The 14,156-nt window shown below is 40.4% G+C and overlaps 1 protein-coding gene across 2 annotated transcripts in view; it reads right to left on the reverse strand.

The window, feature by feature from the left end:
* The window catches only part of MYO10 (myosin X), a 163,772-nt gene that overhangs the window by 71,745 nt on the left and 77,871 nt on the right, over window positions 1–14,156 (reverse strand). For both annotated transcript variants that reach the window (XM_027681799.1, XM_027681807.1), the window contains one exon: window positions 5,178–5,365. In XM_027681799.1, coding sequence (XP_027537600.1) covers window positions 5,178–5,365 — 188 coding nt within the window. The remainder of the gene's footprint in view (window positions 1–5,177; window positions 5,366–14,156) is intronic.

A 14,156-nucleotide genomic window follows, 5' to 3' on the forward strand; every position in this document is an offset into this window, starting at 1 on the left:
AATGCTAAATTGACATTTTTAAAACAAAACTGTTAATAAGTAACCTTGCTGATACAAACAAAAGGCAATATATTCAGTTTCTCTGCAAAACCAACACTCCAAAAAAGGAAAGTATATATTTGGCTCGTTTCCCCCACATAATTTTCCTTCATTTATGTAGACTAAAAACACAGTGTGAGCCATTAAGAAATATAACTTGCAGGTAAAGTTTGACTGGTTTGCTTGCTTTCATCTGAAGTCATAGCATTATATCCTAAACTGCTGCCTAATTTCTAGTTTTCCCAATTCCTAATTAAGCTGTACCTAATTCCATCTTACTCCCAAAGAGAGGGGGTACATTTTGGTCTTACCTCACCTTTTTCATTGTAGCAAGCAAGAATTTTGTCACTGACTTTAATGGAGCACTACTGGGCATGTGGGACTAAGCTTAGATAATTTGACAGACTTTTGTTGTGCCATTGCTGAGTGGTGACCCCAGGAATTATAGGTTACAGAAAAGTATACTGATGCTTCCTAGTAAAAAGCAAGAAAACAGCATGGCATTTTTCTGCAAATGAATGCCAACAATTTAAAAAAAAATCAGCAGAGACATTCGGAAAACATAACGAGACACAGAGTTTTAGCTGAGATTTAAGTGTTTCCCAAGAAGAATCAGAGTCTTTAAAATGTTGCATAAAACTTCATGCCTGCTGATATGTTCCAGCAACCAACAGCTTACTGTCTCTGCTGTGCCTGACTTGATGGATAGCCCCTCAAACTCAAGTTGCCTGTCTTCATTAGCCTTTCCCACATACAGAGCCATGTTATACTTTTGATTGCTTTTTTTTGTTTTCTTCCAGTTCCACAAAGTCTGGATCTATCCAAGGAAAGGATTTACCCAATGTTCTCTACTCATTTAAGAGTAACTGCTCCATCCTATTCAATTTTGCAATTACTACTGAGCACTGAGTGGGTGGGCTCCTGAAGCCCTCTGGCAGGACAGTAAAATCTCATCACTACGTGGTGTTGCTAAACTCAGGACCCATAATTTTATGTACATCGAGTTGGCTCTGCATTTTTTCTTCACAAAACGCTTTAATAATAGCTGGGTTTTATTATGAAATTAAAATCAAGAACAAACATGCTAAACTTTAAAGTTGTTTACTCAACCTACAGTACATACACTAACACTGGGGTAAGTGGGATCAATCTTTCAGAGACCTTAGAAAGCTTACGCCTACAAGAAGTTGCCAAGGTCAGTAAAAGGGCGAATTTTTTAGTGCAACCTTTCCAGCAACCTTTCCACCCCATGAGTTTAAGTGCCCAGCTTGTTCCACATCACTGCCCTCAGTACTGTGAACATATTAAGTCTGACAGTAACCCAGAAGGCGCCCACTTAGAAGATCTTTAGATTTTCTCCATGACATATTCTACACAGGGCATCGCGCTAAGGGCACAGCAGCCTGGACTCCCAACTGCCGCAGTGGAAACAGGGGTCACTGAAAGAGACTCCTCATTCTGAAGGACATAACACTACTCTAAATCACTTCTCTGTTCTGTCAACTGCCTTTAAAACCCCAAGACACATACACACAGACAAAATAGGCCCCTTCAGCAAATATAGTTTGTCAAATGCACATCTGAATTTTGGTGTGTCAGTCTCATAAGAACATCTTCACATCACAAGTCTGGGTCCCCACATAAGGATTTTGGTTCACGTTGATTTTTAAGCGGACCAACAACAAAAACTGAGGCCATCAGATGACAAGAGAGAGAACAAACTGGTATCAGACTGTGATTTCTCACTCACAGCACTGACTCGAATGTTATTCAGCTTGAATGCTGCTGTTTTTTCGACTGCTTTACACTTCTTTTTGAGTGCTGTGAAGTGGATCAACTGCTACTGTATCTGAAAGAAGTGCATGTGTTTGCTTCTGCATAGACTAGGTCACCTTAAACAGTGCAGCAAAAAAACCAAATGACCCAAAAAGTTACCTTGCTATTCTTATAATAAAAGGGTGGAGGTTTGAACTTGGTCCCAACTTGTAAACATCAGCTAATCATGGGGGAAGTCAGTCCCTTCCCTACATCAGGACAAGCTGTTTGGCTATTGCTTGAGTAAGATGGACTCCCTTCATTTTCCTGCTGAGGCACCCAATTGAAAAATCAGAAGATGTTATTTCTTTTTTAACATGGTGGGCTTTTTTTTTCCTGTTTTAAATGAAATTGTACCCCGCAGTAAGGTTCAGACGACCATAAAACTGAGCATTCATTGATGTGGATGTTTCTGTCTACAAGAAAACCCTAGTTCAATAGCCAGATAAATACTTTTAGCCTGGGAGAGTGAAAATACCATTTCACAACCGTGTATATATTCTAATGCACCAGTTGTGTACAGCTCCTTCAGTGTGCTATTTTGTTGACATTTTAGGCTGCTAAGTCATTTCTATGCAGCATTAGCATGAATTAAAATGCCTGTGTTACACAGACCAATAATTAAGCATCTTTGGGTGATTCCATTTAATATAATCATTTCCGTATTTCCTTCCTTTTCAACCCTAGTCTGGGTGGTTACACTGGAAAAATGGTCTCACATTTATATTATATTTCCAGTCTTTATGATGACAGTTTTTAATTCAAGTTCTAGCCTTAACCCTCTCATCCTCCCCCAACCAGACAAATATCCCAATATCAATATTTGAAAACACTAGAAGCTTTTTTCACCGGTTTTTGAACTCAATGCCTGAAGAAAGCAGCTCCAAACCAAAGCTGACCTAATTCTGGGTGCCAGCAGGGGGCACTTCAAGTCCAGAGGATCATAAGAAAGAGTTCCAAGGACCTTCCCTTGAGGGGCTGTTATAACTTGCTGCTGAGTGCTTAGATCCCAAGGTCAGGAGCAGGTGAAACTGCCGATCAGAATGTGAAGCCTACACGAGCAATCCACTCTTTTTAACTATTGTGTTTTTCTGATGCAAGAAAATTTTCCTCTTTAACATCTCTTACATTAAATACAAGACCAGAATATTTGTCTGAAGTCAAACACTAAAGAGCTCTACTTGACCATTTTTTTCAAATATCAGTAGTAGCCAAGAAAGTTACAGTGACAGTGACTGGTTGCAACACCTAATTCTGAGCCAGTAAAAGATGCAGGAATGACCAGGATGCTGAATTTCCCAAACACACTGTTACACCTTCACTTCCTATGCCCTAAACTAGTTATGTGACCACAGGGACTTTCCTAAATCTCATGAGGGCCACAGAAAACCTTCAGTAATTTAAAAAAATCCTGCTCTGAGTCCTTCAAAGATACAGCAGATAATACTGTTTTATGGAAGTAGAGTTGACTTTTTATTTGAATTTCACATTCCCTCAATTTCTGTAGAAACAAAATACCCTTCTAAGGTTGTATTGCAGCACTTGTCTGAAACATTGAACTGATTGAAATAATTGTTTCAATCCATGACCAGAGTAAACAATTTTCAAAGGGACTGCTAATGCAAAACTTCTCCATATTATGGCTTATCTGTGTCAAAGCATATGGTTTACAGAGCAGAGACTGCTGGAGACTCCTCTGGAACATCAGAGACTTCTGCTTATGTCCATTTTAGGACATAACCTGCTTTTCTCTTGTCAGCTTGTGGGGAACTGGAATAAAAGGTAAAATACTTATGCCAGTACAGAATGGCAAAAGTACCCAAGGCCATCAGAAATTATTTTGGCTCCCTAAATTTGGGTACATGGACTGTTCACAAGCAATGTTACTTGGAAATAAAACATGAAATCATAACTCCAGGATAGCTATTTTCATGTGATAAAGATCTCTGCGCATTACATTTTTTCTTGGACTGTCACCTGGACTCAGCTTTATATGTACAGGACTATGTATTAAATAATAAAAAGGAAAAATACAGTTAAAGAAAGCTGAAAAAACACACTCAGCAGCCCTTTCCAGCTTTGTGCCACTGCCAGGCAGAATCTATCTAGTAGAGAGGACAGGTAGGCACTGCAGCCTGAGAGCATGCAGAAAGCTGGAACCAGACTTGGCTGTGTTGCATCTGATCCAAATTTCTAACAACAGACTGGGTGTTGAACCGCATGCACCAAATCCCCCTCTTATCCAGGAAGCCTTGCAACCTGGCCTGTTATCTCAAATGTCAGTAGAAACTGCCTATTGTAAAAGGTGCTGCTCTCACTCTGTCCACTGACTGCCCCATGCCGCAGTCCCACGGCTGTTAAAGGGCTCCTGTTGAGATCAGGAGACAGCCAAAGTCGTGTCAACTTGTGTCTGAAGAGCTCTACACGCTTAACTTTGTGCTGCAGGAAGGTGAGAGCAAATGGGCTTAATCACAAAAAAGCTGTGAAGGCAAGAGAGGAAAGGGAGGGGAAACATGCACTCTCTCACCCCCCTGAATGTCACCCCCTGCCCAGAGTCTGGTGGCTGGTGCCACGCTGCCATCGCCACCGAGCTGCTCCTCCTGATCCGGCACTTCCCTGCCTGTGTGTGAGCCAATGCAGCTGAGCTGGCAGGCTAGGGAATGGGAAAAGAGTTGGCTGCATTTTCAGCTCTTCTGGAGCCAGGAGGAAGGAGGGGCTGAAAGCAGGGAAAAGCTATTGAAATGCCAACTTGCTCCCACCGTACACTCGGCAGCAGTGAGATTCTGAACACCAGTGACACAGTGGATCAAACAGGAAGCTATTAAATCACCATTACATTAAAGCACAACAAGATTAAGCAAGGAAGATTAATCAGGCAGAATTAAGTGGCTGAAATGTGGAGGGTTTTCTCTTTTGCCATTTTTATTTACTGCTTTTCTCAAGAATGGGGGGTTATTTTTTCTTTTCTGCTCCATACTGGAATCATGGTCTAGTGGTGACAAACTGCTGAGCTGCACAGGGATGTTTAAACCAGTGGGAAAGCACTTAGGGTAACATTAGATAGGTAAGTAGTAAAAATGCACAAAAATGTAATAGATTTTTTCACTCAATGAAATTGTAAGGTGCAAAAGAAAAATTAACATTTTTTTAGAGGTTCACAGAACAATACAGAGCTAGTTCAGAACTCTCTTGAAACTCTGCTGTTTTAAAGGCCTGCTTTCTTTTGGAGTTCTCCTCTCCACATGGTCCAAACGTACGCTCCTAAATCCCCTTTGGAAGGCTGACCGGCAGGGATAACCAGAGCAGCAGCAGCTGCCATTTACCTGATGAGGATACACTGGTTGTCATGGCGCTTCCAAAGGCAGCGGTAGCACTCATTGGCCACAGCGAAGATGTGAGGTGCGATCTCTCCCATGTGGTGCTTGCTGTATCGCTCCACAGCTGTGCAGTCATACAGTCCTGGAATGCTCTTGTAGGGGTTCACAGAGGCAACTATCGAACCAATGTAGGTCTGCAAGCACATAGCACCCCCCAGAGTTGTTATTACACACGGGCTGAAACAGATTAACACTCTGCTCAAATGATCAACAAAAAATACACGTTTGAAAACCGTAGCAATCCTTTGGATAAAAGTGGATAGTAATTTCCCCTGACTTCCTCCTTTCAAGAAAAGCAACAGCTGGGCAAAAGTTGCTTCCACCTCTGTCATGTTCTCATGCTGACCCCACCTACAACACAGAGCTTATTTGCTATACAAATCCCTGCCTTAATGCTGCTTACAGCTGCACAGTAATGCCTGTGAGCGCTGGTCTACAGCTGCTTCTCATGTGTTCTTAGGGACTCACTGAACTTATAAAGCCTGACTGTGTCCCAAGTATTGGCGCAAAAGTCTGTATTTCCATTAAGTCCTTCACTGATACTAATTTTTAAAACAGAAGTATCAGACATTATGGTAGACAGTAGCAATTATATGGTAGCAGGCTCCAAGAAAAGCATGTGAACTGGCAGGTACTTCCAAAACACTGTGTTTCTGTAACTTAATTTATTACTTGTTTGATGCACAATGGCACCTGATAAGGCATTCATTGCTATCCCATTACAATTAGAGAACACATCAGTTAAAACCACTCAGGTAGCAGCTTATGCCCATTCCCACTGACTTACCTCATTAGGTTGTGGCAACCTGATCATTTGCAACAGTCTGTTTTCAATGCTGTTCATTTTCTCACTCACCCCCTAACAACTTCAAATACATTTTTCAAATAATATCACGTTAAAGTGAGGTAGGAGATAACATTAAGCTTGCTTTCTCCAGAATTTCCAGTACATTTCTGTGCCATGTGAAATTAATTGATGGCCTAGTGGTTAGCATGCGGGACTCTCACCGCTGCGACCCAGGTTCGAATCCCAGTGTCCCCGGGCAGATGGAGCCCGTTAGCCCTGTGAGGCCATCCATCTATGAGAAGGTCACTCTAAACAAACCTACGTCCTGAGGACCTCACTGCCATTGTCCAAGCTTGCTTGGCCCCGGCAGATGAACCTTAGGATTAAAGGGTGGGCTCAGTTCAGCGCAGGCTGTGTCTCACCTAAAAAATCCATTGCGCAGGCTGGAAAGGTAAAAGACCTTTCCCCAAATCTTCGTTCGCGAAGACTGGCCATTATTATTATTATTATTATTATTGTATGGTGTGTGCAGTGTTACTGCTGTGATACTGATTTCATTTTGTTAAACACCCTTTCTACAGTGCAGGCAGGGAGCTGACACCTGGCTTCAGCAGCCCTGCTCTGGACTTATGAAGAGCCGGGCTGTGCAGCCTCCAGCCCTGTAACACAGCCCCCACGTACACACAGATGTCTCATCAGCAGTCAACCCTCTTGTCACCGACAGGAACCAGCTGTGAAGCTGACAGCTGGACTGCGGCTCTCTTCATCTTCACAGTACCCTACCCAGAAAGCGATGGATAAGGCGAGCAGCATCTTGCACGCCACAGAAATGCAGCCCCACGTACTCCCCCTGCAGTTTCCCTCTTCTCTGTACAAGCCACCACAAGGACACTTGTTGAGACACAGGGACCACATTTTCCTTTCCTCTCCATCAGCCTCTTCCACAGCATTTACAGCCTGCATCTACTGGCCTCCCTCTTCTTCTCCTTAATTAATGTGCAATTATCGCTGTGTATCAGCTCTCCTTTCTCACTGTTACCCTGCTGTTACACTCCCCATAATCCACCTGTTCACCCTCCATCAGGCCCGACACAAATTGCAGCTTTGAGCTTTTGGTAAGGGAACTACAGTGGTGTCCTTGAAATTATGACAATTTTAAGGGGAATATCCTTCCTCAATGTAACTAAAATACCTTTTATAGAGTGGTGAACTTTCAATCTGTGTGTTTTATAACCCTCGCCATGCTGTGCAATAGCTCAGAAGATTTCATCTAGAGGAGAGATACCATTTCAACACAAGATCGTATCGCAGGGCAATTACAGCACTGAGACAACAGCTTAATTTCCCGGGATCAACCCCTCTTGGGTTCTTAAATAAGAAATAAGGAAGTCTCTGAAAACAAGCTTCCTCTGTTTGATACATATTTCAGGACAGACTGCAAAATTTTAAGAGGCTTTTTAAAAATTATATTACTACAGTACAAGTATGATCAATAAAACAGACTGCTACAGATCTTTGTCTTTACCTTATTAAAGTCTGTCTGAGGTCTTTTGAAAAGAGTAACTTGAGGCACACCATCACAACAGATGCCATGGCAAAGAAGCAAATAAAAAAATCCCCATGAAACATGATACCAACTAACTTTATTACAAAGCAACCACTCTACAGCTTCAGTGCAAACAACATCTTCCTGTGGTAAAAGCTCTGTATCACCATGGGCTACACATAGCAATTTTTCTTGCTTTTCCTATTTTAAACAGTCAGTATCAGAAGAGGTGACAACAGCCCGCTTCTGCACACACCCGTTTAACATAAGACAGTCTTTCACATGGTTTAAGCGTAACTTTTTAAAAATTATAGAAATGCTTCCAGAATATTAGTCACTACTGAGAAAAATATAAGTCTTTTTATTAAATGAAGTCAGCTGGCTACAGGTAGTGTATTATGGCAATAACAGAAACCTGGTGAATAGCAGAAACGATACTGCTGAAAACAATTCCTAAATCACCTAATGGAATTATGCTTAGGACATGTCCTTAGGACTACTTAAAAAATTCCCTCTCTATATATTTTTCTTTCAGCAAAAATGTGAAGAATCACAACCTCTACTGACACAGGTGCAACCTTGTGTTCCAGTCTTCTGGTGCTCTGAGTATGCACTACCTCTCTGCAGAACAAGTTAAATATGTGCTCAAATCACCACCAAATTATAATGACACAAGACAGAACAAACTCAAGCCTTCAAAAAACAGGTTCCTCATCTCGAGGCAAGAACATAAAAAAAGTATATTCTTCATACACACAGTTCATCACATTTATCACCTACCAAGTGTCACAATCAAACACAGCAGTAGCCACAACTAGGTATCTGCATGGACTGAGGAGAAGTGGAAGTTCCATCTTTACTCAAGGTAGTTCAGCAAGGTATCAATGAGCTGAAGCAGCATTATTAAAAATGATTCCAATTATTTTAGAAGTTCACATTAAAAGACAAATCTTCCAGAAGTCTCCATCCAACCTGGCCTTGAACACTTCAAAGGATGGGGTATCCATAACTTCTCTAGGCAATCTGTTCCAGTGGTCACCCCCCTCGCATCCTAATGTCTAATCTAAACATACTCCCCTTCAGTTTGAAATTATTTCCCCTTGTCCTGTCACTACATGCTCTTGTAGAAAGTCCCTCTCTATCTTTCTTGTAGGCTCCTCCACTTACCCTCCCCTTGGGGACCCTGAGCAGCCACCCAACACAACCCCTTTCTTGTAGGGCAGACCTTCCAGTTTTGCAAATCCAAGCACCTTAGCAGCAAGCTAAACCAGTGTAAAGATACACAAAAAAAATGCAGCACTGTTCAGTGGACATGTATTGTCTCCTTAATGTTATTTCTGCACCAGGCACCATCACATGGCAAATTAAAGCTGTTAGCAGTCAGAAGCAGGATCTCTAAATTACTATATTATGCTAACATCACAAGGCAGGTGACATCTCAGAAAAAGTATTTTCACATAAGTGTGTCACTTCCACTTATAAGAGAGTAATCTAAATTTTCTTTTTGTTCTTTGCAGATTCTAATCTGATTCTGGCAGTCAATTGTTACTTATTTTAGTGAAAGCACTCCAAAACAGTTATGAATAGGAGAAATGCTCATACATCTGCCAGAGCACTATCAAGTAGACACAGGAGTTCTGAAGATTTCCAATTTAAATAGTTTCAGGGTTTTTTTCAGGGAAATACTGTGAGAAGTCCTATTACAAGCCTGACCCCTTAAATCTGTGGCAGTGAACGGGACAGTTCATTATTCCCTGTCATAAGACCAACTTGACACTTCAGACAGAACCACATACAAACTCTCGAGCTATTTTGGTAAAGCCTAAACCAGTAACAACTTGTTATCAGATCACCACTAATATATTTATTTAAACCAAAGAATAAATGAAAGTTGAATTACTCAGCCTGAATCCCAATATAGCAGTTTGATTACCCTATTGTAGGTTGGGGGTCTTTTTACACTTTCAAATTTTTACTGAAATTTCACATTGATAATTCATCTCCCAAAACACTTTCATTCACAAGTCACAGACACTCCTGCTACCCCTTTTAGCACAAAAAGAGAAAACCAGATTGTTTCCTGATCCTCTACAAAGACTTGAAAAATTAAATGTTCAAACCCTGTCTTCTCATTTAGACAGTGAGTAAGGTGATGGCACCACAAGAATCAAAATGAAAGATGTACTTCAGAAAGGAAGAGATTTTTCATCAATTCTTTGATTTTTTTTGGGGGGGGTTTGCCTGTTGCCTTCTGATTGAAATTAGCTTTGAGCCTGTGTCTTGAAATCATCCCAGAGTTCTCCAAACACTGAAAAACAATTTGTTTTCTAACAAGGTTCAAGAGCTCACAAAGACTGCTGATACCCACAGAAATACTCTAGCAAAAATTAACACGGTCAGAGTAGTCCTGTCTAACATGAGAGGGTTTTTTATTTTTTTTTAAGGAAGACACAATCAGTTTACTTTAGTTTGATGCCAAACAAATCTAAATGATGTAAGAAGTTTTATGGATCAAAATACACTTTGTCAAATTAGCTTAAACTTACAAGAAACTAGTTTGCAATGGAAGAATGAAATACAGTTTGAAATGTCTTTCCTTCCTATGTAGAAAAGGTTTTCAGATTGAAAGAGGGAGAAGTAGAGCAAAAAATTTTCCCTTCAAATTTTTTTCAGATTCTCTATAAACAAAAAGCAATGAAAAAGGAAAATGCCCTAATGCAAGATCACTTGATTAGTCCCATAAACCAAACACACTAAATATACCAGGACTACCTTGCTCTTCATCTTTTCCCCTCCACAGATGCTTTTTAGAATTTTTGGGTATATCCTTTCAGGTTTGCTCCATATCCAGCAACCATCCACCTTCTACTTCTTCACTTTTATGTCAAGACTTCTCCACAATAACTATGCTATTTCTGAGGATCCTTCGTGATTTCTATGTGTTACCCAACCTAGTTTTTCCCAAGTGAAGTCATTTATCCCAGACTGCTTTTCTCATGACCTCCTTTCACCCTCTACATCAAGCTATCCCTCCGTACTGCCCAGACTTCTAGCATCTGAGACATCCCAGTCTTCCTTCTTTCATAAATAAATAAATGAAAAAGGGGAGGGAGGCAGGGAAAGACACACAATTCTTTCATTCTTTGCATATCTTATGCTACAAGGAGGGTGGTAGGGAAGACAGGAGCAGGCTGGAGGACCCTGTAAAGGGCACTATGTGCTGCTCCTGAACTAAATCTTTGATCAACAATCACAAAAGACACCAAAACTGCTTGCAGTATTAAAGCAGGCAAAAGAACACTGCATTCCTCTATTTCTCTCTATCATGTTTCTTCAACGACACTAAAAATCTTGCAACTAGACAACTTGCAACTAGAAATGCTGGAACAGATAAAATATAGAATTAAGATATTTTGTTACAGATATATATATAACATTGAGAAACAGAACTTTGTACAACTCTGTTAAGAGCACTTTGAAGCCTTTCTGCTTTGGAACATGAAAATCTATGTTACTACAGAAAGAAATGCATGTTTACAGATGCCTCAAAAGAAAATGTTTCTGGGCTGTTTTTGAGCAACTCCTGACTTTCCTGGAGTCACTTAAGGAACTGATTCTGTGTCTGAAAAGTAAAAAGTGGTTGGTTTTTTTTCATGGGGTATTGGTATCAACTTGACAATTCATTCAAAAAGTATTACTTTCTGGGCTTAAACTTAATATATGAGAAACTTCAAATAAAACTGCAGTACCACTGGCTCACCTCAAAGCTACTTCTGTGTTACTTTTATACAATGCATGGGAAAAGATTTTTATCACTGTTCCACACAACTTGCACATCTCACCTTTAAATCATCATGGCTACAGTAGTATTACCAAATTACAATACCAGTGTTTTCACAGAACATGCAGTGGCAGGCAACATTTGAGAGACCTCAAAGTAGCCATCAAACTTTTTTATGTTTTCAACACCAAATATCAAGGTGTCAGGATGCAAAACCTGGCAACAGAAGAGTTTGCTACACACTGCACATATGGCCTCTGTGATTTCCAGTTCTCTCAGGTAAAGGGATTGAAGGAAATCATGACTGACTTTATTCTAAGGCAAAGACAACTAGGTCTACCACCATATACACGTCAGCATAAAAAGGAAAAAGATGGCTGGGCGATATTTTGGTGTGCTTTTTAGAGGAGACAAAAGAAGGGGCAATGGTATGTCATAAAGAGGATGATAATTGATGCTGTTGTTCATAATAGGACCTTGATTTATCCTCACTGTGGTAAGTATACCCTGTCTTTCAGCTAGGGATAGAATCCAGTAGCCTCATGACTGAAGCCAAGCTTCTTTCTTAAAAATCGTAATCAAAGTGAAGTACTGAACTACAATTTTAAATGTTTTCAACCAATCAAGCCATTTCTAAGATGGAAATGTCATACTCTATAATCATCTTTACATGCTTGGGCTCCTGCAGCCCTCACCATGTCTGGTGACTCATGGTGAATTTCCAACCACTCAAATTAGAATCAGCTTTGCTTTTCTGTATCTCTGTGTTCCTCATCAGTGCACACAACATTATGATCCCTAACCTGTCCTTTTTTCTTCTCAAGGTCCATTGTAGAACTGATTGTACAATGAGCTGTTTGTAAACACACAGGCCACACTACAAATACAAGAGTTAGCATCCACAGGAAAGGACCTTCAGAAGGGAACCAGACGTGACAGAAAATGTCCCTACAAAGATCAAGTGCCAACAGGCAGCTACCTACAGCCAAGATGCACCTCCTACATGTTCTCCCTTTCACTGTTTATGAAAAGTGTCTTCTCAGGCAAGTTCACAGTGCTCAGCTTCACTATCCCATGTGTTTCAGTCAAGAGTATTAAGCAACAATGTACTGTTCCCAAGCCCCTCTGAGGGCAAAGGCTATGCTATCTCTTCATGATAAAAGTTGTACTTTGTAACTCAGCTACCTTAACTTCTAAACTATGAGAATCCTTCCACTTCCTACAGCTTCAGTCTTGCACATTTATAGAGTCCTTGTCCTAGGAAGCTAAATGAAACTGTCTAGATCTGTCTTTTTCTTAAGAATTAAAATCTGGGGTTTGGTCACCTTAGCTGCCAAATATACCCAAATACCCAAAATACCCAAAACAGTGCACAGTGCATAGAGGCAGACACCTTTCTGCTTAAGTCCACAGGAGGCTCAGAGATGGTGACGAACTCTCTGATGGTTAAGAGATACACTCATACCTTAATCTCATCTTATTTGCCTACTCATTTTCTCCTACTGAACATGTGGATGGAGATTTTCTCCTACTGAACGTGTGGAGCCCCATGTGGATGGGGATTACCCAAGGAAACCCTACAAGTGTTATCCTGAATCCACACACACAAAAAAAATCCAGTTCAGAAATATGAAACCAATATAAAGAAAAGCTGACAAAAGAGCATTGTTACAGCCAAAGGTAAAAACCAAAACGGGAGACATTAACAGTGATGTCAGATGGACATCTTTCCTTCTTTAAGAACTTGACAGGTTTCTAGCAGTTTTTCCCCTGTATAAAAAGGACCAAGTCTCCTTGGTTTTATATGCCCTTTTTTGCTGACTAACACAATGCAATCTCTACCATGTAGCAGTCCAATCTGCTGGATGTCAGAATAACGATCTTTTGTGCATAGACTGTTTATATAAACAATTACAGAAGAGTATCTCCCTTCACCATTGCCAAGCAGACAGAGGCATTGTTTTTTGAACAAAAACACAATTGATCAGAATGAGACATTGATTTTTGTTATTTTCAGGGGCTGCAATACAGCATGTGAATGTAAGTTTGCACATCAGACTGTAGCAATCTGTATGCACAAGTGCAAGCTTAATTTTAACCAGGCAAGCTCTAGCTCAAATCAGAAAAGGCCCCACAAAGACCAGAGACCTCATGGCTTGTCACTTCATTTCAAATAAATGGCCTGTGGCCACACTCTAGTTCTTCCTCCTGCTTTGTTATTGCACAATGCTCAAATGAGTCTTTCAACGCTGTCTGAAGGTCTAATTCACCCTCCAGCAAGGAAAAGAAAAAAAATTATCTTCTTCCTTCCTACAGATTCATCTTGGGAGGATGAAGGGGCTTTTCAGAGCAAACACACACAAATGAAAACAAAAATGATCGTAAATGATGCACTAAAGAGCAGTGTCTCTAGAACAATGGAGAAATAGTTTTATATAGAATTTTGCAGATCTGTTTCATTCTGCCTCAGAGAATTTTACATACTGTTATCCAGATTTCCATATCTTCTATGGTTCTTTAATGTCTGAAGATCTCTTATATAGAAAGGGCTTTTATAGGAAGAGAGCAGGAAGAGCAGGAATTATGCTTTAACAAAGAAAATTCAAAAGCCAGAATAACTGAAATCTAAGTCTATGCCAGGTAGTTAGTTGGAGGGCACTGAACTGCTGCCAAATAGCTGTCAGTCTAGAAGTCAGGACTACGATGGCAAATGATACTAACAGTCAAAAATCTGATAAATGGAACTTTTGGATTCCATTTGCTTTTAAAAGGAAAGATTGACAAACATCAAAAGGAAACAGCTGAAACTGC

The sequence above is a fragment of the Neopelma chrysocephalum genome, unplaced genomic scaffold, assembly GCF_003984885.1.
Source record: "Neopelma chrysocephalum unplaced genomic scaffold, ASM398488v2 Primary Assembly neopelma1_22b, whole genome shotgun sequence".
NCBI classification, from domain to species: domain Eukaryota; kingdom Metazoa; phylum Chordata; class Aves; order Passeriformes; family Pipridae; genus Neopelma; species Neopelma chrysocephalum.